This window comes from Centroberyx affinis, unplaced genomic scaffold (assembly GCF_046629955.1).
Source record: "Centroberyx affinis isolate AG114_WGS23_722 - 3 ecotype Tasmania unplaced genomic scaffold, CSIRO-AGI_Caff_v1 ptg000127l_1, whole genome shotgun sequence".
Lineage (NCBI taxonomy): Eukaryota > Metazoa > Chordata > Actinopteri > Beryciformes > Berycidae > Centroberyx > Centroberyx affinis.
In genome coordinates, this window is record NW_027278828.1 from 137,466 (window position 1) to 163,140 (window position 25,675).

The 25,675-nt window shown below is 41.6% G+C and overlaps 1 protein-coding gene across 3 annotated transcripts; it reads right to left on the reverse strand.

Annotated features, from left to right (window-relative positions):
* Positions 1 to 4,913: 4,913 nt before the first annotated feature.
* Positions 4,914 to 14,118, reverse strand: chrna6 (cholinergic receptor, nicotinic, alpha 6). Of its 3 annotated transcripts, none has more exons than XM_071529842.1 (7): positions 13,969 to 14,118; positions 12,148 to 12,192; positions 9,457 to 9,566; positions 8,652 to 8,859; positions 7,796 to 8,407; positions 6,288 to 6,560; positions 4,914 to 5,039 (listed from the first exon to the last, which is right to left on the reverse strand). In XM_071529842.1, the coding sequence occupies exons 2-7, from the start codon at positions 12,172 to 12,174 to the stop codon at positions 4,914 to 4,916; spliced, it is 1,356 nt and encodes a 451-aa protein (XP_071385943.1). In that variant the 5' UTR covers positions 12,175 to 12,192; positions 13,969 to 14,118. The 3 variants fall into 3 exon arrangements, with proteins under 3 accessions (XP_071385943.1, XP_071385951.1, XP_071385935.1); XM_071529850.1 differs by having other exon boundaries at positions 6,288 to 6,557; positions 13,969 to 14,109; XM_071529834.1 differs by having other exon boundaries at positions 6,288 to 6,596; positions 13,969 to 14,109.
* Between the last annotated feature and the right edge of the window lie 11,557 nt (positions 14,119 to 25,675).

Here is a 25,675-nt window from a genome sequence, read left to right on the forward strand (position 1 = left end):
GTAGACGGGACTCTCAAATAAGCTTTCTACATTTCAGATCCCATCATATCTCAAAATACTACTTTAATCTATTGTTTACAAAAAAAAAATACAAAATGGAACAATCCAGTTTAAGTTTCAAAATTAATTTAAAACTAATGTTCACTCACTATATAAACAGCGATAGCAATCATTTTGAGAACAATATATATAATAGTTTAGAATCCCATATGTTGTTCTCTCTGTGCTGGGACTTACCTTTTGTGTAAATTTATTAAGAAATTGAAATTAGGACATATAAAACAATTTTCCACAGTGCCACCATCCTTCTCATCCACTTTATCTAATTTACTCTCTTATTCATCCACTGTGAACACTTCCCCAAATAGAATTCTGCAGATAAATCAGAAATACTTGGCAGCTTTGCATGGAAAAAAAAAAACTAATTATGTATATAAATATTACACCGGTTACAATGAACCAAGCACAAGGTTGCTTTACTACATGCATTTTCATAACTTGGCTTTTTATTAAGTGAGATGATGTAATATGCTGGCATAGCACAGAAAGACAATTTTCAAGAGGGACTCGGATATAAATTTATAATACATAGCATAATATTTCCTATTAGGATTGTGCTCAATTCCTTTTTGCAAATCCTATGGAAAAATAGAACATGAATCGCCCCGTAGAATGTAATTCCAATTCTGCTTGACATCCCAATTTCATTTGACCTCCATTACTAAAAGTCTCCCGTTGTAGACGGAACTTCCCAGTAGCGTGCTACGGTGGTCCATTAGTGTTGTGGATTCCTCCACATTTCATCTGGCTTTGAGCATAGGGCCATGCAATCTAAATCAAATTGCACACTCGCATATGAAGAGGGATATCTAGAGATGCAGCACATAAAACCACTGTCAGCTGCAGAGCGGGGATTATTGATGCTTTCTGGCCAGACTCGATATCTAAATCACAGAGTCCAAAAGTGCCGTGGGTTCTTCTCTCCCCAACCTACATACAGCTCCTTCCAAGAAAATCAATTAATGAGCCTGCTAAAATCAAATGAGGATTTTTGTGTGTGTGTGTGTGTGTGTCTGTCTGTCTGTCTGTCTGTCAACCTTATGGCTCCTTTCAAGAAAATCAATTAGTGAGCCCTTCAAGGCCAAATGAATGTTTGTGTTTATGTGTGTCTGTGTATGTGTGTTACATTCCAACCTTCCTATAATGTATATCATTCACTTTGTATTTTTCTGTGAAAATGCCCTTGCCCTCTTCTCAACCTCTTGCTTGCGTTCATCTCAATCTCATTTTCTCATTTTCCATTGTACAATTGTCTTTTGTTCTGTTGCCCTCTGTTCCTTTTGTCTGCCTCTGTCTCCCTCTCACTCTGTCTCTTTCTCTCTCACACACACACACACACACACACACACTTTTCTCCTTTTTTTTATAATGTTGTTAAGGTTAAATTAAACACCACAGGGGCAGTTCAGAATATTGTGCTTCTGCCTTTATCACCTCAAATTATTCCATTCATCTCCTAATGTGTGAATCATAAGGCCTGCACATTTCCATAAAGAGAGATTAACCTGTACTGGGAATGAGAGGAGAGAGACGTGGCCAAAGGCTTATAGATGGTCGCTAATAACCAAAATACACCACTGACTGTGTCTAGCAGCTCTTTTGGCAGAGCCTGCTAACCATCTCTCAAAATATCGATAGTGTTTTGAAGACATGATATCTATGTTTGATGGAGACTATTAGCAATTAACAACACATTTGATTGAAAAGCACATCTTATCACATTTCAAACTTCAGATAGACAAAGACCATGCAAGCTTCTATAATGGACTTTTTTTTTATTTGAGTGAACTAGTATTGAACGTGGTATTGAACGTATTGAATGAAATTGAAATTGATCTGTCAGCCAGTATCTACAGTGTTTCTAGCTTTGAGACTATTCCTACATCTATCTACCACTAAGGCTACCTACAGTGTTTTTAGCCTCTGTCAATCTCTCTATTCCCATATCTATCTAGCAGTAGTGCTGTCTATAATGTTTCTAGTGTCCAGATAGTGTTACAGCAGGGCACAGAGCTTCAATCTAGGCTTATTATTAGGTCCATATCCACTGGGCAGCAATTAGTGGTGTAGTCTAGCATGTTAGCCAAGTCAACATGTACAGTATGTTCTCTTCTAGTCCTCTCTAGACCAGCATTCATGTCCCTGTTAGCTCAGTCCGTGCTCCCTGGCACTGTCACTGCATCACTGAGGCTGCTGTGGCCTCTGGGCTAAACCATGTGTTTCATGCTCTGATGGCACCATAACTTACCATATAAGAGATTCTATTCCAGCCAGTGAGTCAAACTGCCCTCTGATCTCTTCCAAGTTGTGTGTACGTGTATGTGTATATCTATACACACTGTGCTTGTGAATGCATATGCAAGTGTTTGTACATGCGATCCTCCATGAGTGTGTGTGTGTGTGTGTGTGTGTGTGTGTGTGTGTGTGTGTGTGTGTGTGAGAGAGAGAGAGAAGACAGACAGAGAGAGAGAGAGAGAGAGAGAGGGTGTCTGTGTGTTTTGTGATCGGGCGTGTCTATGAATACTGAAAAGCCCAGTTGAGCATGTCTGTTAGTACATTGGGTACATAGGGACTATTCGCTAGTCCAGCTCACAGCATTGTAGCTGACATGGATACATATATCCCAAACAAGTGCACTAGTGCTTTCTAGGTGGTCAGGTGGAGGGGTGGGGTGCTGGTGTGCATGATTGGATTGAGTGGAACCACACTGACTACACTGAAAACTCCACTTGTTAACAATACAATATTGCAGCAACTACAGTCAGACGTTCATCCAGCTGCTTCCTGGTAGTGAATGTCTGCAGGCTGCAGCCAGGACTCTCCATGCTTGTGGCTTCGACCGGACTGACTGGTGTATGAGCGCACAAACCAGGGGTCTTAGAGCTCTGCACCGCCTAAACAGTGCATACTGTATACTGCTTAATTCCCTTAAGCACTGCACATGGTAAAAAGCATTACACACAAACTTCTGGTTTGCAGAGAGAGTAACCTCTTTACCGTAATGCTACTAAGTGATGCATTTTGAAAAGTATCACACGTACATGATGGAACAAACAAACCAATGAACGAACGCGGCTCTCTTACTGAGAGCTCGGCCCAAGCACTCCTGAGAGAAAAGCAACTTGTTTTACTATAAATGAATGAACTTCTCTGTTACAAGATTAATACTGGAGGCAGGATCTGAGAATTAGTGGTGACTTAAAACCACTAGCACACAAGTAGCTCTGTCATTGCTAACATACTGAAGCAATATTTCATATTGCTAATGACTGGGTGCCTTAATGATGAGTCATGACCACATTCATGCAGTTAGCTCTGTCGTCATTAATATATTCAAGGGATCTTTATTTGCTAATGACTGAGTCCATTACATGTTAACTACAGTGATAGGATTGCCCCTCTGACAGATAAATAGGAGGTGGTTTAGTTGGTTAATGTCATTTAGCATAATGAACTTCGCTCCAGGCCCTTATTCTCAAAGCATTTTATCTTACCACTAAAATGATGTCTAAATAGCGCTAAAATGTCTGGATATCAATTAGACCTTCCAGTTGGAGGCTTCATGATACATCTGGTTGCTGTTTCCATGTTTAATCTGCATCAGAGGGTAAGATTAAAGAAACTCCTTGTGTGTGTGTGTATGTGTGTGTGTGTGCATGTGCGTGTGTGCATGTGCGTGTGTGCATGTATGCTTATTTGTACTGTCCATCACAAGCAAGGTATTGAGTGTTTTTCATTCTCACATTTTAAGACCAACCAACCAATAAATATTCCCTTTACTTGAAGAAATATTGCATTTATTTTAAGTTCAAAGGCAGACAGACAAAAGAAAAAGGCAAAGAATCATTAATACAAATGTTTGATCTCTCTTCAGCATGAGGTGTGCAGGTCTAATGGCAACCCAATCAAAACATACTTGCAAAGGATAGAGTTAAACAAAAATAATAGGGATAAATAAATGAAATAATGAAATAAATGAAGCTGTTTTCCTCTAGTAGTAATCTGAGAAGGACAATGGATTCCCGGTACAAGTGATCAAAAATTCTGTCATGCATGTGTGTGTTGCATTGCGTGTCTGCACTGAATAGTTAACTTAATTAAAAGTGACAAGAAAGAAAGCATAAATTAATAGCCATGGAATTGGATGATAGAATCCTCTCATGAATTAATAAGTGTACTGCTATTTCAGGAGCAACCATTCAAGTACCATTTAATCCAATATTTACCACGCCAACCAATTACCTTGTGGAACATTAATCAAGAGAACATTCAGAAATCACATGGATTCTAATTACAAAACAAGAACAGTCTGCCCTTATTTGTTAAAAGCACTGCCAAGCGCTCCAGAAATCTGAATTCAAATTGGAAATGACACAAAAAGCAGCAACTGTGATTGGCTCTGACAGTGAGCAGCTTGATGAATCAGACTGGGGACTGGGTATGACAGTCATCAGTCAGCTCAAGGGAGTTAACTGGCTGTCGCAGGGTTCAGTGTTCAGCGTGGTAGACGGCTCTACTCATTTCTACTGAAAGTGGAATACTCCAAGTTCAGTAACATTGGTTGAATGTTGACTCTCAGGTTCCAGTCCTGAAGGACTACTGGATGTGCCAGTTTTTGATCCCAGCCAAGCTCTAACACACCTCGTTCAAAACATAGTGGTCCAGACTGAATGCAGGAATCATTTAAACAGTTTTGATGTGTTAGCGAAAGGCAAGAAGCTAAAAACCTGCACAACAAATAGTGCTTTAGGACTCAAACTTTGAAAGCCTGTCTCTGATTGGTCTATTGAGAGTTAGTGACTTGTTCAGGATTGGTCGATACAGGGTGGCAGTGAGCCCTGATTGGTCAGTTGTTATGAGACGAAGCCAATAAGGGGCTGGAGGAAGAGGCCGATGGTTCCAAGGACGCACACCGTCACAAACACCCACAGGAAGATTCTATCAATCACCATGGCAACGTACTTCCAGTCATCCTCCACCTGTGAGCGAGGGAGGGGACAAAATGATAACAGAAAGGGGGAGAGAGGAGAAGAGAGAATGAAGTAATGGTGGTCACAAATGAAAGGTGGAGGGGAGAGGAAGATTTTTAAGGAGGTGAAAAGGGGCGAGGTGAAGAGGTGCACAGTCAGAGAAAAACAGGGTGATTCAGAATCACAGAGGGTGGGAGGTTGTGGGAGTTGGTGGGGTGAGGCAAAGATTACACAGTATGGGTGGAAAGGAAAAGACACAAAGAAAGAGAGAGAGAGAGATAGGAGTTGAACAATTTCTGAGGGCTAGCAGATAATTGACACATAATTTACACGGGAGGAAATTACTATGATAATCATATTCAAACCACAGTGTCAAAAGCAGTGACAGGCGTTTTGACAAAGCTGATTGAGTCAGTTTTACATATCAAAGGCTCCTTCTCCCTGCCGGGAGATTTCACCCGCTGTATTTATAACTGACAGAGAGCGAGTTCTAGCCTCAAATCTAAAATTGTTTGGGTCTAACTTACAGTGGTGTTAACTTCTGGAGCAGGTTAGGATACGCAGCAACGATGCCCAGAATCACAGCAGAGCTCTCCCGGGCCATTGTTAGAATGTTTTTGCATAAATACATTATGCATGGAGCTTGCATGCTGCATGTGTGCTTTCCATAAGCAGTTGAGGATTTATATAAAGTTTATATCACACTGGCATATTGTATTTTCTATGTGACTTGCTTATGAAGTTTTGTCAACTGTTTCCTAATATGGTCAAGATGAATGAAGCTAAATTGGATTAGTCGCGACTGTGCAGTATACAGTACATTTCATTGTTAGTTGAATTTGAGCATATAACTAGGGGACTATAGGGATAACACAGTGAGGATTTTTTAGGTCTGTAGTAGTCTTGCTTTAGATAAAGCTAATGTTAACTCCATGATTAATTTATATACTGTAGCCTATTCACAAGTACTTACTGAAAAAAAGCATTATTAGCTTGGACATTTCTGTAGGAAATTTCTCCTACATGTACAGGTAGTAGAGTAAGAGTAAGAATAAGAATAAGTATTTTTTTTGTCTCTGTTTATCATCATTTCATTTTATCATTACATTTTATCATAAATAAGCGTGTGTGTTTGTGTGTGTCGGAGGATATCTGAACACAGGAGTTGCTGTTACTGTATTGTATTTGATTTATTTTGCTCTTATTATCCACTGACATTCAGAGTAGTCAGCCACAGTGAAGATAACAATCACTTACCTCTTTGGCCTTGTTACGGCTCCTCATGTTCTCGGCGATGTACTTGACACTCTCTATGGCCTGTTTGATCTCGGGTGAAACCACGGAAAAGGCCACCACAGTGTTGATGCTCTGTGGACTCAGTTGGCGAGTCAGCTTCCCTGAGTCTGCCGTCTCTGGGGTCTCCTTCCCATGCTGGCAGGGGCAGGGACATTTCTTCCCAGCGCAGCCCTCCATGGAGGAGAGCTTATTGTCCCCAAACTCCAGACAGTTGAGCGAGCCGCCTCCAACCTGCTGGGGAACACAACCAGAGATTTGATTCAGTTTCACCTCAAACATTTATTGGTTTCTATGTGTTATTACTGGTTGGGTTTGAAACCAGACATTTTTGTATTTATTTCATATATATACTATTTTATTTTTCTTACTGAGCATGCAAGCTCTTTTTCAGCCATGCCTTGTTTCACATTCATACAGTTACACACATTCACACCTGGCAGCTGCCCAGCACAGCTGCAACAAGGTGATGTCAAGTAGAAACTAGTTTCCTAATGTTATGGGGAGGAAAAACACTAACCAGAGAAACCTACAGTCTTCAAATGAACTATGTGCACGTTGCGTTTGGGTGAATCTTACTGAAATTCACAAAACGATAAACAAACATGGACGTCCTGCAGCTTAAAAAGCTAATTTAACAAACTTCCTTTACAGAAATATTAGTTATAATAGATAGTCTGGTTAACTACAAACGTGTGATGAAGGTGCATGTGTTGTCTTAATGCTGACTGACACAAAAAAACTGCCATGTTGAGAAAGGTATCATTGCGTCATAAGTTGGAAACTTGGGTAGCAAAATGTAATCATCCAACTTTGGAGGCTTGTTTGGTACTAGCCAAGACTCATTCTCCTCAGCTGTACTAAGGACTGGTGTTTTTTGGAGAAGAAATTCAGTCAAAATTATTGACTGAAGCATGCCTGCCTGTGCCCTACTATTGACTGAAGTATGCCATCAGATCTGCTGATGGAACTATCTGTAGATGGCTTTTCATGGTTTTGATATATCAAAGATGGAATGGATTCTTACCAGTTTTAAAGTTACACAGGTTTTAATTCTTTTACTGTTCTGGCTGGCCAAATTGCCCATGTCTGGTTGGAAGTATTAATCTGTGTGTCTGTGTGTCCCACACTAGAGTCTAGCGAAGGAGTTGGAGACTTCGTAATAGGACTCTTAGGGCTCGACCCCGCCACAGACCTTCTTTTAGAATATTTATGAAGGTAATTGTTATCCCTCTCAACTGTTACCCTGTGCTTGGTGTTGTAGATGTGATGGTTCCCAACCGATCCAACCTTTGACCCTCAGGTTGTTCTCTAAAATGCACCACAAAGTGGTGCATTTTAGAGTGGCCACTTCAGCATGACACAATCTACTACTACCTGTCAGGAGTTATTAGTGCTGAATTATATGATACCATGTGTCCATTCACACAGTGACTCATTCAACCCTCCTCTCTGCCCTGCAGCTGACTCACCTGTGTCAGGCTGTTCTTCCTCTTCTTCCCTCCTTTCCCTCCTCCGCCTCCTCCTCCCCCTCCAGCTCCTCCTGCCTCCCCACTGTTGTCCGACCCCCCGGCCTTGCCCTCTTCATCTATCGGTCTCCGCATCAGCATGATCCGCGGCAGCACTTTGAGAAACACCGAGCGCACCCAGTCCGGCATGGTGTGCGTCATGGGCGTGCGGTAGTGGACGTTCAGCACGAACACCGTGATGACGATGCTGAGCGTGACGAAGATCATGGTGAAGAGCAGGTACTCGCCGATGAGCGGGATGACAAGCGACGTGGAGGGGATGGTCTCAGTGATGACCAGCAGGAACACAGTGAGGGAGAGCAGGACGGAGATACAGAGCGTGACCTTCTCTCCGCAGTCGGACGGGAGATAGAAGACCAGCACCGTGAGGAAAGAGATGAGGAGGCAGGGGATGATGAGGTTGATGGTGTAGAAAAGGGGCAGGCGGCGGATGTAGAAGGAGTAGGTGATGTCCGGGTAGATCTCCTCACAGCAGTTGTACTTGATGTCGTGCTTGTATCCCGGGGCGTCGATGATCTCCCACTCGCCACTCTCCCAGAAGTCTTTCAGGTTCACCTGGGTGGGGGATAAAAATCTAGTTAAGTTCAAATCATGTGATGATTTAACACTAGAAAAGGATATGGGGGCCAATTCACCGTTCTAAAAAAGCACCTTTTTTGCCCACAGTGTACATACTATTTTACTGGATAAGTGTAAGCAGTACTTTTTTACTTTGTAGATAGGAAAGAAAGGAAGAAAATTTGAAATAGATGAAAAGTGTCTGTTGATAGTTACACTAGACTTTATCACAAACACTGACCTTTGACCCAATAAGTACCAGGTCAATCTTGGCCTTGTCATAAGTCCAGGAGCCAAACTTCATGGAGCAGTTTTGGTAGTCGAAGGGGAAGTAGGTGATGTCCATGGGACAGGAGGATTTGAAAATGGCTGGAGGAACCCAGGTGATGGTACCATCAAACTTCAGTAGAGCCTTGGTTTTATCCTCCACTAAGAAATCACCTACAGCACTGTATGTGAGTAATGTGTGTGTGTGTGTGTGTGTGTGTGTGTGTGTGTGTGTGTGTGTGTAGAAGCATATGTGGGGTATTGAATAGGAGACAATAGTTAGAGGAAGGCAGAGACAGCAAACAAAGAGAGTAAGATATAAATGCAAGGAGAAAATGAAGGCAAGGATAACAGGAGAGGGGAGGGAAGAAAGAGAGCAATAGGGTTAAAAGATGGAGGACAATGAAACCAAATTACCATCTCATTGTGAAATATAAAACTCACATAATTGCCTTTGACTAACATTATGAGTCGCTATTGTAAGTCAGTAGAAAGAGAAAATGAGCCCAAAATTAGGTGAATTGAAATGGAAAGAATAGAACACGGCAAAATCGCCCCTGAAAATGTCTTTCTGCACCAATAATAGACCATCACGTTGGCATATTTCAATACTGTTATAGTCTGTGGCACACTCTAGCAGTGGGCTGTATAACAAGACACTTGCACTACTAGGGATTCTGGCATTGTATTGTTTTGACAATGATAATAATGATTGCAATAATGGTGATGAGGATAATCATAGTAATGATGGCGACAGTGGTAAAACAGCCTCGTCTCACTTGTTGTAGAGCACAATGTCAGGTCTCCAGATCTTGTTAGATGGAACTCTAATGAACTCAATTCCATCAAACTCTACTGGCATCCACCGCAGCTTGTAGTCATTCCAAATCTGAAACATACAACAGAGACAAAAGTAAACAATGTGAGCATACTGGGGAGTCTACTACCTGTATTATGTTTTTACTGTACCGTGGTAGCCAGTGGAAAAGTCCCCCCTCATGCATATGTCTTCTATCTATCCCATTTTCAATACTGTAGGCAAATTTTCCTTCAGTGTTGAAATTATTATTTTTCTAACACAAACTCTGGCCAGCATGGTGGCTCAGAAGAAGGTCTTCACATTTTGGCATGGGTTTCCTCCAAGTGCTCCGGTTTTCTCCCACAGTCTAAAGACGTGCAAGTGAACTGGAGACTCTAAATTGCTCATAGGTGTCATCTATTTGTGTCTGTCCTTCCCTGACTTCGGCCCAGTGCATGCTGGGATAGGTTCCAGTTCCCCTGTGACCCTAAACAGGAATAAGTGGGTATGGAAAATTAATGAATGAAGTTCTTTGTATTCATTCACCGTCCGAGATCTTCCTTTTAACTGGAAAGGGAGCAAAGTTACGATTTTTTGTCTTCACAATCCCTCCTGGAGACGGAGCCAAGGTGCAGCAGTAGTTCATCAAGCATGCACTAAAAAGTGGGATATCTACAATAGCTACATCTGTATGGAGAGCAGGAAGGGAGAAGGGCAATATGTGAGTGAGTAGCCTACTGAAAAAAAGAGAGTGCACTCACTTGCTATTCTGTCAACATACCTGGGGGTATGATTTCAAAGGCAGTAGATCCATTCGTCTTGGCTATTTTCATGTCATTCAAGATGAATTCATTCATTAGCAAGGCGAATTAATCCACAGTAATGACCTAGGAGCCATTTAATTAACCACTTCATGCTACACTGGCTTTCCCATTTATCTACCCAGGGAATTTACAGTATGATTGGCTGGAGATGTAATGCCTGATAGGACTGTGTGCATGGTTTATTGTTTATAAAATGGCAATCAAATCCTCCATTTGCATTTGATGGCTATTAAACTCCAGCTATGAAAATGGCATATGCTTTTGAAACTTGTTGGTGTATTTGTTCATATTGTTTTCCTTTTGAAACACTATTATGAAAGAAACAGAACTGAACGCATATTGACAGAGCATTAAACAGCATAGCAGCCAACATCAAACTACTTCTGAATGTAAAGAAATACAACATTTCTTTAAAATACCTGCAAATCAAAACATCTAAAATAAATCTTTGGTATATACTCATTTAGCATACTTGATCATTATGGTGACTGACTTATTAGAAACATAGAAAGACAGGTGAAAGACAGAGAGAGATGAAAGGAGGGAATTGCAAGGACATAAAAACGAGGACAAGAGAAAAACCAGACTGGGTAAAGAGCACAGATAAAGATACAAAAAAGGTAGAATTTGTTTGCGCTTAAAACAGAGAGATGATTCCTCTTAAGTGATCCCTCTGCTGTGTTGTAGGAGGCAAATCTGGCAATCAATCATACCTCAGCCTATAAATTTAGGACTTGGCAAGGATCACTTTACTGTGTTTACTTAATGTTTCCATATCGACACAAAGGCAGTCTAAATATACACAGGTAGCCATTTTGGATGTCCTTCTTTTAAACAAGTTCTCCTCTCTCAGATGGACAGTCAGAAGGTTCAAGGACATTAGAGCTTTGTTTTAAATTGAATGGATTTGGTGATGAATTGCCTGCAGTGTTAATGCAAGATAGAAGCAGGCCAAACTGACAAAGGGGGACTTCTAAAATGGCCACCACTAAACCCAGTATCCTTTATCAGTGACTATGGTGTTGACACAGCTTCTCGTTACCCATGCCTTGTAATAAATAACAGCTCAGAAACTACAAACACACAAATAAGACAAATTGATGTAAATCATGCCAATGTCTATCATGTCATCTTCACTGAGACTGTTTTGTAAGATTGAACTGAACAAAGGAGGTTTATCAAAAGATACACAAAGAACCAAAAAGGTACCAGTTTAGAAGATAGAGGCAAAGTGTGCTATTTGAGTGGACAGCCACGGAAGGTCAGGAGTTCAGGGTGCGTGGCCATAGATCTGCTGAGAGGCGGACGGTCGGGAGAGCGTGACTAAACATACTGCTAACGTTGATTATAGATGAGATGCATTCATCTACCTGTCTGAATCATTTGTTTTCTTGTTGCCTTGTTCACTTGTTCTTTTTCTTTCCCTCTTTCTGTGCTTAATGTTTCAATGATGTATGACATTCGCACACACATACACACACACCTACACACACACACACACACACACACCCATGCACACACTCTCAAACAAAGGCACTACGGATCCATTGCCCTCAACATTTGTCATGAGCTGACCTCTGAAAGAACCTTCTTTGACATTTCCTTGTCTGCGCGTGCGCACACACACACACACACACACACACACACACACACACACACACACGGCATCCAATATTGATGTCTGATTAGCTGGGTAAAGACATGCTCCAACATACATGACCCCTCCCAGCCCCCCGCTTACCTCTGTCTCCCTCTGACCCCAAAGTAGGGTCAGGTCTAGCAAACAATCAGTAAGTGCTCTATGTATATGTGTGTGTGTGTGTGTGTGTGTGTGTGTAGCTACTTACATGTCTGAGCCATAGATTTGTCTCCATGATCTGATTCACCTCATCCTGCAGAGACGGAAGAGATCTTGTTAGCCTACAGTGAACTGTGTATTTGTTTGTGCGTGTGTGTGTGTGTGTGTATATGTGTGTGTGTGTGTGTCTTGCATTTTGTGCTGGTTTACTCAGCACTGACTGAATGTTTTGCAGTCAGAACAGCAGTTTAAACAAATACAAACCAAATGTCTTCCATATCCAGTGTCAAAACAACACGGAAATGACATTTGTTTTTGCCTTTACTTAATTCCAATAGAAATAGAATTTATCCCCTTCCACTCTTTGTCCTCTACCTATAGAGCGAGAGAGTTGATTGAGTGAAGAGCTCGGATGTGAGTCAGTTAATAATAGATGGTGAGGTTACGGACCTCACTTCCCCCCTATCTCTCTCTGTGACCCCTATTCAGCTTTGATTCACAGTCCTGTGATTCCACACTCCAGCTGAGAATATCAGGTGAACCGTGCACAGAAACACATCAGCCATGTACATGCACACAAATACATGTGAACATGTGTGTGAACGCATACACACATACACACACAGGGACACATGTGCGTGCAGTGTGCCCGGACACGCATATGCATACACAGACACAGATTAACACATCCACATCCATATCCACGCACTCACCTTCAGATTAATCTCACCTTGCTGAGCTATCTGCTGTAACTATGTCAGACCACTCAAATAAGCTTCTGCAGGCAATTTTTCCTTAATCTGAGATGTCTTTCCACTTTGAGCTAAAGACTTCTTTTCACTGGGGAATATGGCTTTGCATGTCTATCCCCACCCCACCCCTGTCTAAATCAAAGGACCATACCGATGTTTTTCCATTTTTTTAGCCCATTTACTAGAATTCACGTATACTTTATTATAGTTATTATACTTAATTACTTCTGACCATTTTCCAAAGCATACCATACTTGTTTACATGTTTGAATGCATTTTTCCTACCTTCCAGGCAGCCATTAATTTCCATTAATTTCAATATGGTAGTACGGTAGAAGAAAAGATTGTTTTACGAGATAAATTCAAACCCTAAACCGGGGCAGAAATGTTAGCAGGAGCAGCAGAGAATTGAGAGCATTGTAAAAAATAGGGAAACCAATTTTCAAAAATCTAAAAAAAGTATGGTATGCTTAGGGAAATGATTGGTAGTAATGTAACGTATGTTACGTATGTGTGCAGTGTAGTAAATGGGCTAAAACATGCAAAAATGGTCCTTTAAGATTACCAAAGCAAGACAACAATGTATAACAACAGTCGATGATAGATGATCTGTCTAAACGCAATACGACAAATGACACAATGTGTATATATTATGATGAACAGTTCCTGAAAAATTAACATTTGGGAGAAAGAAGGTTGCCACCTGACAGCAATGATTTGTTATCCCCTTATCTCTTTCTATCTTCTGTCTTTCCTGCTTATCTCTTCCCTTTTCTCGTTCACAGACAGGAAATTTGATCTTGGTAAGATGTTTGCAGGAAGACATAACACACACACACACACACACACACACACGCACACGCACACGCACACACACACACACACACACAAATTTGAGTGGATGCTATTAGTGAGATTGCACACATTCAGCGGTCCACAGGAGAAAAGCCACTTGTCAAGCAAGATATACAGAATTGTATGGAAGGAGCTCTACATCAAACACTTTTTGGCAGGACATGCTTTTACAAACATTGTACACACGTGTTATGTCTGGAATAACTGATTCCTGTGTATGTGTGTTTCTGCATGTGTGTGTGTGTGTGTGTTACAACTCTTACAACTTTGACCAACTGCGAGATGGAGACCTCAAACTCCACCGTGACGGGGTCAGAGACGTTCTCCACTGGTCTGATGAACTGGTTATACCTTCTGAAGAGCTTCCTAAACAACCTGTCCTCTGCCTTGGATGAGAAACAGTCTGGAGAGACAAGGAGGGGGCAGAGAAAAAGACAGACAGGGAGAGGGAGAGCGATGAGGGAGAGGAGGGAGTGAATGACAATGAACAGAGAGGAGGGAAGAGAGGCTGAAACAGACCAGTGTCAAAAAACAAAATATGTGTTATTCACAACAGAGCCGGTTTTCGCCTGCTATATTAGGGTGGGCTGGTAGAAACAATAGGTGGGTAACTTGGGCGGTAGGTAGCCCAGAGGTTAGAGAAGCAGACTAGTAGTCCAAAGGTTGCCGGTTCGAATCCCTGGCCAGATGGCACAAAAATCTGGCAAAATGACAGTTGGCAACCGGAGGGTTGTAAGAGTCAAGATTGATTGATTGCAAGCTCCTGCCATTGTGCCCTCAGGCCTCTCCATCTTATGGCTTTGTGTTTGTGTATGGGGTGTTTGGATGGGTTAAATGCAGAAGATTAATTTCCCCATGGGGATTAATAAAGTAGTATTCTATTGTATTTTATTCTATTCTAATTTCTAAAGAACAATTTGAAGCAGGGAAATTGGGAGGTAGTGAAGCAGCATTTCTAAGTTTGCTGCTACCCTATGATTTGGGTCAGTGGAGGGCAGATTGATTTACCCTAAAATAACAAAATTCCTTCATCAAGATTTTAACATAACTCCATAACATTTATTTTCATTGGATGAGTTTAGTTTAGTTAGTTAAAACCTAATCCAGTGAGACTTCTCACTGGATTAGGTTTTAACTAACTAAACTCATCTTTGTCGTTGAATCTTTGTCATGTCGCTAGGCCTTCTGTTCCTGAGATATAAAAAATGTTGAAACTTCGTGAAATATTCAAAACTTCTTTTGAATGGGAGTCTATGGCAGCTATATCAAAGAAAGACACTAGGGGTGCCAAACTTGGCACACATGGGCAGTGCAAAGAGATGATCACGCACACCAAATTTGGTGGCTGCACCACCTTCCGTTCCTGAGATATAATTTTTTTTTTTTACTTTTTACAATCTTCAAAACTTTTTTTAATTGGAGTCTATGGCAGCTATATCAAAGGAAGACACTAGGGGCGCCAAACTTGGCACACATGGGCAGTGGGAAGAGACGATCACACACACCAAATCTGGTGTCTGTATCACTTGCGGTTTGTGAGTTATGAGAAAGTGTCTGTTAAAAATTATGTATCTGCTCAAAAAATAGGTTAAAATTCATAACTCCTGAACAGTAAGTGATAGCGACTTGAAACCAACTCCTGGAGTTTTGAGGGGGATTTCATGTACCCCGAACACGCTGGTCTTGGTCCCAAACGGCTACAACCTTCCGTTCGGAGATATAAAAATGTTGACACTTTGTTCGCTACAAGACACGCCCCCACCGACTAGTCAGTACAAGAAACGCCCCCTCATCACAACAGCTTTTCGGCTGGTATTTCCAACTCATGGCAGAGGAGATCGCTAGAAGCTAACTGACTATAAAAAGACAGCTGATTCTATGCTATTTGGTTAGCAAATTAACATAGCTAAGTTGACTCTGATGCTATGATATGTGGTTAGCAAGCTATCATTGGCAAGTTTTTTCATTTTCATTGGAAATTATATGTTTTTTGCCTTCTGCAAAATAAAGCTGCATGAAGCTAGCCACAATAAGGAAATTGACTTCCGGTAGAATTTTGTAGCCTTCAAAATAAAAGTCTTGATGTTTTAATTAAATGGTATTTCTCTTGCTGATAATAAATAAAAACATGTTAATCACAGAACCCCCCTCCAAGAAACTGTGATAGTGACAATGCAGATGTGGTTGTTGTTGATGTTAACTGCACTAATTCACAATGAAAGAGGAAAAAAAGTACACATTCAGCTAGTGTGGCTGGGAAAACTACATTTTGTGCCTTCTTGAAATGGGTGTGAAATTGAATCTACAGGAGAGGAATAAGAAAATGTATAGAAGAAACCTATCGTCATTGTAAGTGTGGGGGCTGTATATTCTTACTTCTTGTATCAAGAGCTCTATCAGTGAATGAAGTATACAATTAGACTACTTCAATCACAATTTGGTTTTTGGTGGTGGGGTTATTCTTTAGTTATTTAGGATTAGCCAAATTGTAAACCAAGAGTTTTTAAACTTCCAAGTTCTATGCAAAGTACTCTGTTATATCAAAGTGACAAGGAACTTATATTTTTAATAAACCTCTGCATGCCCCCTATTTGTTCTGCCACCTCAGCATTAATTGATTCATGGACATTAAATGGGGATTTCTGCAGTTAGAAACAGCCTACGTCGTCCTCTTAAACATTTTGCTACATAATTAATTATTAGTTTCAGAGATTTCACGATTCACAACTGTGTTTTTAGTGCCAGCCTCTAGGGGCTTTTATTTTGAAAAGGAAATGCGCATCGGCGACAAAACAGGTTTTGGCTAGTTTCGCGGAACTGCAAAGTTCCACTGTCCGACCCATTTCGGCCACCATATTCTCAGGGGACGTTTCTTGTACTGACGTAGCCGGTGGGGGGGGCGTTTCTTGTACTGACATAGTCGGTGGGGGCGTGTCTTGTAGCGAGTCTGCAGGCTGCAGCTAGACCCTTCTCTGAGCTGAGCCCACCCCTGCCCATAGCTACCGCCGGCCTTGATTCACAATTAAAGCCAACAATACCTAAGCTAGCACTGCATAGATTTCTGAAAGGCTAACACTGGCAGTGCCAATAAATCACAACGCAATAGTTAACCATCACTCACAATCCTTCTACTCAATTCCAGTCAATTCTAGTCATGTCATCAATAATTTTAATTAGGAACCAGGAGAAAAATAGACAACATTTTCTGCATCGATCAGTTTTTCCGATTTCAATGCAGCTTCACGTCAATTAGGCATTTGTGTAAGGCAAGCAGCCAGGACCCAAGAGCAGAAGTGGAGACAGGTAGTAGGAGTGAACAATGCTGATTTATTCTAGCAAGCAGGCAGGCAGACAGGTAGACAGGTACAGGATACAGAGAGGCAGATAAGCTTACTATACTGGCAACAACAGATAACAGCTAAGTACACGAGACAGACTCGAATTGCAAGCAGTAACGTAAAGTAAGTAAAGTAACTGGGGTGACAGGTATATATAGTGGTATATTTATTTACATATATTGGTATATAGGGGAGTGATGAGGATCAGGTGTGTAGACTGATGATATGAACGGTATCAGGTGTGCAGGTGGAGATCAGGCTGGTAGTTGGAAGTCCAGTTTGGCGCCCTCTGGTGGATGGAACTGGAGTTGTGACAATTTGAGTATTCATAGTATTCCCATGATGTCACATGCGTTTCCTATCAATATGGTGCCTTACAATATCGACAGTTCATTGGCTGTGGCTGATTATATCACCAGTTAATTTATTACAATAGCCTGTTATTTTCCTACCAAGATGGCCTGTGATGATGTAACAGAATACTATGAATATGGACTTCATATTCCAGAGAGAATAGAAAAAGGGAAAAGACTATTTTTAAAGGGAAAAAGACTCTTCATAGCTGCACTGTTCAGATCAGCAGAGCTGAAAGTCTGCTTTGAACAAGTCTGTGACATGAGTGGGAGGGTGCCAGTGATTTTAAGATGTTCCTTTGGGTGGGTTTGGGTTTATAGGCTGGTGTAACTGGAGTCATAGCAGTGAAAATTGTAAGTTCACCTTCAAGTGCACTAAGTTCAGTATGGCAACCCATGGCAGCCATGTGGAAAACAGAGCATCTTAGGGAGTATGCAAGCGCGTCACACATAAAATCTATATGTGTTTCTTTCTTTCTTTCTTTCCTTTTCTCTATTCACTCCTTTATTCTTCTTCTTTAATGGTTTCTTCTCTCCCAGACATGATATGCATGCACAAAATACACACAGAAAACATAAACAAAATGTCAGAGGGAATCTCATGAGCATCAACTAGGCTGAGAAAAGAGAGAAAAAAGAACACTCCATCCAGGAACATGGAGGAACAGCTTGTTCGCCCCCCCTCCCCTACCCCCCACCTCCCTCATCACACACCCCCCACCCCCTCTCCCCCTGTCCTGAGTGACATGACAGTTTTCCGGCACACTGCCTCCCTGCCGTCTCCCTGGGGACACACAATTCCTACAGTGTCTGCAAGACTTTTTTAAAGCCCCAAGGCTCAGAGTACAGTAATTACTGTCTGCTTATTTAGGTACTGTAGGCAGGCGGTAGATTACTATATCCAAGATATCCTAGAATAGAATCTCATTATAAGCTAAACTGAAAATGTAAAATCCAAATCTAGATAAATCACAGGGACAATAGATTTCATCTTCCTTCCTCTTGGTTAAATGGTAGGGAGACCTGGTTATGATTCATCCTGTGATAAGTAAAAGATTTATCGACGTTTACTTAAACCTAAGGATATGATTGGGTTATGAGACCTCTGTGGAAGTGTGCATGAGCCAGAAACTAAGGGCTGTGTTTACTAAGAGGTGCTCTAATTACTACTGTGGGCAAAAACTCTTTAGTTTAGCGCTTGATTTATAAAGACTACTTATGCAAATCATGTCAGTCGCAGTTTTCCAATTCGGATACCTGAGGCACAATATAGGCCTAAGTACTGAGTACACATCTGTCAGGTGAAACATGTACTGCAAGCTTTTTTAACTGTGTGTAGGATGAACGGCTGCCAGATGTTTTGTATGACATGATTCCTCTTGGTCCAAGGTGCCAGTTCATTTTTTTTATTTCAGTAGGCAGTGATAAAATAATATCATTATTATAATTAATAATAATAAATATGACTTGGCAATCTATAATGCCTGTTGTGGCAAATAACACAGAAGCCTTGGCTTTCTAAGGGTGAGAAGTGAAGAAGGACATGCTCCTACTGGCCATTAAATATGTGCAGTTTTGGTTTAGTAAATCAATGATCCATTTCAACAATGTCCTCCATTATTGTGCCCTACTATTGCCACTCCTCAAAATACATACTGTACTAACTGGGTCAAACACGCTAAAAGTCTCCTGCCAGATGTCTGCCCCATTTCCATGTGTGAAATGTTCCTGTGCACCAGTTAGTAGATCAGAACCACCACTTTTTGGCGGGGGGGGGGGGGGTTTGGGCAGGTGAAAAGATGAATCTCCTCCTCAGGGTTCAATCCTAAAAATGTCCCACATTCAGCATCAATTGACTTAAATCTATTTATTACAATAACTAACATAAAAACTACCCTCATTCTCAATACATACCAGTCATTGTTGGTTATATAAAACCAAAAAGTTTTCAAAGCGAGCCGTATCAGAGAGACAAGTGGGCTGGTCGTATAAGTTCCCCACACAGTATGTTGCCTTGAGGCCGACTCGAGGCTGAGTCACTATGGCTATCAATCCAGCAGTTTGTGAAGCTGATCTTCCATTCTCCCCCCCTTCAAGACCCCCCGGTACTCCCAGAGTTATCATGCAGAAACCCCCCTTCACTCTCCGTCACTCTCTATTAATATCTAGATCAATACCATGTTCTTATCTACAGGGCAGCGCTCAAGGTTACTAGACGGAGAGGAGGAGGAGTTAGTGAGGAAGGAAAAACCTGCAGGGAAGAGTGAGAGAGCTGGAGTGAGAGAAGGAGAGGGAACATACTAAAGGGACAGATAAAAAAAGAAAGGAAGGAAGGAAGGAAGGAAAAAAGCAGTAAGACAAAAAGCACAAAAATAAGAACTTTGCAGAACTTCTGTCAACTCAAAGACACCAGTAGATTTTGCTTTGAGGAGCATCCATTGTTTTACCCTAAACTCTTTTTAAATACTTTGGCCCCTATCCTCATTTGACTAAAACCAGCCAAATTGAGTTTTGGACAGATGAGAGGAAATCTCCTAATTAAAGTGGACCTTTTTTGGAGAAGGCCCCAATATCCTAATGATGAAACAGCACTGACCCTATTACGTCAAGATCCCTTCCGCAAAGGCAAGAGATAACTCTCTTCGTGGAGACAACAATGACACCAGAACCCCAGCTGGTGCTGAACTCTTTGCAGCAGCCCTCTTGAGAGATGGAGAGGAGGAATAAAAATATCAAGATACAAAAGAAAAGAAGAGAGGAGAGGAGAGGAGAGGAGAGGAGAGGAGAGGAGAGGAGCAAGAGAAAGAGGAAGGAAAGCAGACACAGACTGGAGGCAAAGCCTTCTTAACATGTCACTCCGCAGATTATCTGTACTTTTAAGCCAGACTTCATAGCCTTCTGTTTGGTAGCTGCCTAGCATGTGCTAATGCTACGCTGACTAAGTAGAGTTTAAAGAGAACATGGATCACACACATTTTGGTACCAAACGCTTCAAATGTGATCCCTGTTTTGCAAAAAGAGCAACCTTCCAACATTGTTGAGCAAATACAAAATTGTTGACAGCAACATTGTTGGACAAGCATAGAATAGAAGGCAGAAAGGAAGGAAGGAAGCAAGGAAGGAAGAAGGGAGGAAGGAAGGAAGGAAAGAAGGAAGGAAGGAAGGAAGGGGACAAACAAAGGAAGGAAGGGTAAAAGGAAGGATGGATGGAAGGAAGTAAGGAAGGAAGAAGGGAGGAAGGAAGGAAGGAAAGAAGGAAGGAAGGAAGGAAGGGGACAAACAAAGGAAGGAAGGGTAAAAGGAAGGATGGATGGAAGAAAGTAAGGAAGGAAAGAAGGAAGCAACATTGTTGGACAAGCACAAAATGGAATAGAATAGAAAAGAAGGCAGAGAGGAATGAAGGAAGCAAGGAAGGAAGCAGGGAGGAAGGAAGGAAAGAAGGAAGGAGGGAGGGAGGAAGGAAGGAAGGAAGGAAGGGGACAAACAAAGGAAGGAAGGGTAAAAGGATGGAAGGAAGGAAGGAAGGAAGGAAGGGAAATTTAATTAAAAGATAAAAGAAAAGAATGGCAGAAATTAGACGGACTAGAATGGCCTGTTATGGTCGGAATATGCCTCCTCCACTTGTTAGGATAATTACAATGGCAGAGCTGTTCTGTACATGTCCACTGACTAAACCGGCTCTTTGATCACAACAGGATCCTGCACACATGCGCGCACACTCGCACACACACATGCACATGCACACGCACGCACACACACATTTGACATGGTCAGATGCATTTCACGTTGAGATTCATAAAAGAACCAATTATGTCAGAAAATTAACCACAGGTTCTAACCACTTTCAGCTGGCTTTTATCACTTTTAGTCCATCCCTCCATCCCTCCCATCTCTCTCTCTCTCTCTTTCTCTCTCTCTATCTCTCTCTCCCTCCATTTTTTCCAATTACTGGTCTACCAATCTCACTAGCTAGTTTTCACCAGCTGCTTTCATCATGCTAGGATTAACTCCGATGGTAAAAAGGTAAAGGGGTTAAAAAGACTTCCTATATAACCAAATAAGATGTTCTAGGGGAGGAGAGAAGAGCGTTAGGGTTGGAGAGGAGAGGAGAGGAGAGGAGAGGAGAGGAGAGGAGAGGAGTCCATATAGTATGTCCATATAAAGTTCACGTCAGTAGCATATCCACTTAAATGCACTCAAATGTACAGTATGAATTATTCAACTCAACGTGAGGAATCAGTCAAAACTCACTTACAATGCAGTTTACTCCAAATATAGATACCAAGACAAGTTTAAACTACACAAGACGTGTGGGTTAGAGGTCAACCTGCATACTGTACGATTGTGATCCAGAGATGTGTCATTCAGAATGGCGATGAAGAGCAGGAGGAGGAGGAAGAGGAGGGAAAAGGGAATGAGCAGGAGCAGGTCTAGGTTGTGGGAAAGAATGATGCAGAATGACGGATATGGAGTGATGGTGAAGAAGAGGATGAGATCTTTTTACGAGCTGTTTGAGAGGATACTGTAAGAGAGCCATTTATTCTTCACTCTCCCCTGAGCATGCAAATGCTTTTAAAGGAGAGAGAGAGAGGGAGAGGGGAGGGGCAGGGGAGAGTGTTTTGTTTTTACTTTTATATCTTTATGATGTACATTATAAGGTAAACGGAATAAACAAATTGCTTTGCGATGAACTGAAATACTTTGGCATGGTTCTCTTCCATTCATACCAATGAAGCTTACTTGAAATGAACTGAATTCAACTGACAGAGAGAGAATGGAAGGGAAACGGAGGGAGGGAGAGAGAGAGAGAGAGAGAGAGAGAGAGAGAGAGAGAGAGAGAGAGGGAGGGAGAAGACAGAGTATATGGAGCCGAAAGAGAGTAAGATACAGTAGAAAGCTGATGACAGCAACAGAACGTGACAGATTTGTGAGTGGGAGTGTGTGGTGGAAGACAAGAAAGTGAGAGACAGGTGCAAAGAGCCAGAGAGGATAGGATGGGAGGAAAAGAAAGCATGAGTGGATGAGACAGAGGGAGGTATTGAGATGGACAGATAGAGGGAAGCCGACTGGCTGAGACAGAGTCTAATTTAGTGTCAGTGTGCCTGAGTGTGTGTGTGTATGTGTGTGTGTGTGCATGGGTGTGTGCGTGTGTGTGTGTGTGTGTGTTTGCAGATTTGTATGGTCAGTAAAAGGAATAAGAAGAGACATTCCGATGCCTATAACAGCAGAATGCTCTTTCTCAGCACAACTACATGAGTCCAAGCCACCATTCGAGGCATTGTGTGTGTGTGTGTGTGTGTGTGTGTGTGTGTGTGTGTGTGTGTGTGTGTGTATGTGTGAGTGTGTCTGTGTCTGTGTCTGTGTCTGTGTGGTTTGCAACAATGCAACAATGCCTTTTCCCTCTTGTTTTGCTTCTTTGTTTGTCTTTTGTTTGTTCTTTTTCTTTCTTTCTTTCTTTGTTTCTTTGTTTATTTGTTTCTTTCTTTCTTTCTTTCTTTCTTTCTTTCTTGTGTTCGTCATTGACCAGCCAGAGGCGAGGACCTGTGACTTTTAGAAAAGACAGAGACACCAATAGAGTTCTATTAAAAGCAGGACGACATTCACAGAAGACTGCACACACATCCGTGCGCTCACACACTTTCAACATAGAAAGAAAATGGACTCTTTTACCCTTCAAAATGAGCAGTTCAAAAATAAATTAAACATATTTCCCTCTAGGCGGGCTCCCCAAAAAGTGGGTTAAAGGAATTTGAATATGTTTCATGTAAGAGAGTCAATCAACCTTTGTAGTCCGATATCTTGACAGTAATGTCCTCATTTACAGAGCCTCCACCATTTTGTCCTGATATAAATGAGTATGGGAATAAATGAGATCCTGCAGTGGCCATATTCCTCTCTCTGGGGTCCAGGAATGTTCACTTTAACCCCTGGTCAATCAGACCGAGACTTTACTCTTAATAAGGACATGCGAATAGATATCGTCACTGTCGGGGGGGAAAACGTTGCATCTCCAAAATGTCAACTTTTCATTAACTAAGGAAAGCAGTCTTGTGTTTAGCTTGATGACAATGCATTTTTTTACATTATCCAACGGGTTTTGAAAGGGTTTCATAAGGCCAAGAGTTCGGAGAATTTCCTCAACCCATAGAACAACCAAGTAACCCCTCAACATGTGAATGAAAACATGAAAATCATCAAAATTGGAGTTACAAGGTTTTTACATGACAACAGCAATATACAGTATGTGTCTACTTTGGGACAAAACACATTTGTGTCATTTTAAACACTATTTGCTGTTAGGAAACGTGTTTAAAAGTGAAACGATGAACTGAAAATGACACACCTGTGCCATTTCTGCTGTCAGATTTCTTTGGTTCGTCGCACTAGATAAAGAATATTGTCTTGTTGATTATTGCCATCGTTGATGTGATTTTGGAGACATGAACAAAATATTGCCATCATGTTTTAGAAGTACCTGTGAAACTGCAAAATCTAATAAACAGAGTGAGTGTTCATCAGGAGCGATGACTGCAGTGTGGGGTGTTCTCAACACATCTATCCATGACTCAGTTTCTGTTCTGCCATACCCCCCTCTGATCTGTGTTCTGCTCTATAAATGTTGCCATGACATAAACCCTTGTTACCACACAGCCACACATATACACATACACACACACACACACACACACACCTCATCACCGTGCTGCACAGTTCACTGACCGGATCATCAATCATGCATTCAAATGCATTGAGAGAGCAGCCGCCATGTGAATACAAGTGACAGGATCACTAATATGCCTACAGGCTGGAGCAAGGGACACACACTGGAACCACTGGAAAAGGAAGGGTATACTGTGAAGTGTTGGGAAGAGAAAAGCATTTGTGTCTGGAGGGAGAAGGAGAGAGAGAGAGAGAGAGAGAGAGAGAGAGAGAGAACAACACCTCCCAGCCCAGGGGGTCATGTATGGAATAGAGAATGTGTGTGCAGCCTGATAAACCATAAAAAGCCTATCTGCCGCCTTGCATAAATCAGATAGCTGCTATTTATGCCTCTGGAGCAAATGTTTACGTTAATGCTTTGAAATGCCGCGGCATAATTATCGTCTCTCCATCTATTCCGCTGAGCGGCTGCAGGTCAGACGGAGACTTCCTGCCTGGGCTGCGGTCAGTGATTAAGACACAGGGAGGGGGCATTTCAATAATCACAAATCCTGCCTTCCTTCCTTCCTTCCTACCTTTCTTTCTTCCTCCCCTCTCTCCCTCCCTCCCTCTTTCCCTGCCTCCTTTCCTTCCTTCCTTCCTTCCTTCCTCATGGTGAATGCCTATAGCAAAAACAGGTGTCTTAATATTGCTCCCTTTCTCATTTCTAAAAAAAGAGTCCTTACTGGGATAGCCTACCCCAGCCTCACTCTCTCTCTCTCTCACACACACACACACCTTAATGAAGTTAGTCCAACTTTTTTTTATTCAGGCTATAATTGGGGTAAAACGAAAGAGGCAATCAGACTTGAGCATGAAATGAGCATGGTTGTTATCAAATGACTGCAGACGACGAAGCTCCATGCCCCGACTGAAATATTCATATCTGCCCTCTGAATAAAACAATGTCGAAACAGGCCTAACCTACAAACTCTCACATCAACCATAAACAAGTAAACAGACGACAAATTCCAATTTATTTCGGTTTAAAAAAAACAACGTTTTCCCCTCAAAACACAATTTGCATGCATCAAAATTCTTTGGCTTTCCCAGGACGTTTCTGCATTTCATCTTCTCGGTCTATGAAACCGTATAATTTATACATGATGTTTACGTCATGATCGTCTCAAGTGAGACGACACAAAAAAAACATTGTGAATAACTTTTTATTCATTAGGCTTCATCAGTGTCTAAGCTTAATTTGAAGGTAACGTGGGTGCAAACAGTTTGGCGTGAAATATTTTGGTTTTAGTTATTTTTTGGTGAAAAATGTGTACCGGTAACCAAATTATACTATTGTACATTTTATTATAGGCTATCGGATAGAAGGTCATCGACCATAAATTCTCCAGGCTGTTGTTGACAACTTTCACCTGCGCTCTCGATAGAAACTCAAACATTTTGCTGACTTCTCACAGCTGATATAAGAACGTAAACGTATCGAACAGCGATTAAGAGGAAGCTTTATTCCCCAGTCCGTCCACATCATCTCCAAGTAAACTCTGAAGAAAATACACTGGCGTGCAACACCTAACCTACACACCTACTATTTAAAACCAGCACGCATGGCTACAGGCTTT

Bases quoted from the DNA above. Each gene is read 5' to 3' on its own strand.
- chrna6 (XM_071529834.1), bottom strand. From the start codon at position 12,174: ATGGAGACAAATCTATGGCTCAGACAT. The intron at 6,597-7,795 runs GTGAGTCAGCTG...TAAATGTTTGAG, and splicing joins GGAAGAACAGCCTGACACAG to GTGAAACTGAATCAAATCTC. The intron at 5,040-6,287 runs GTAAGTGATTGT...CCTCGCTCACAG, and splicing joins GCCGTAACAAGGCCAAAGAG to GTGGAGGATGACTGGAAGTA.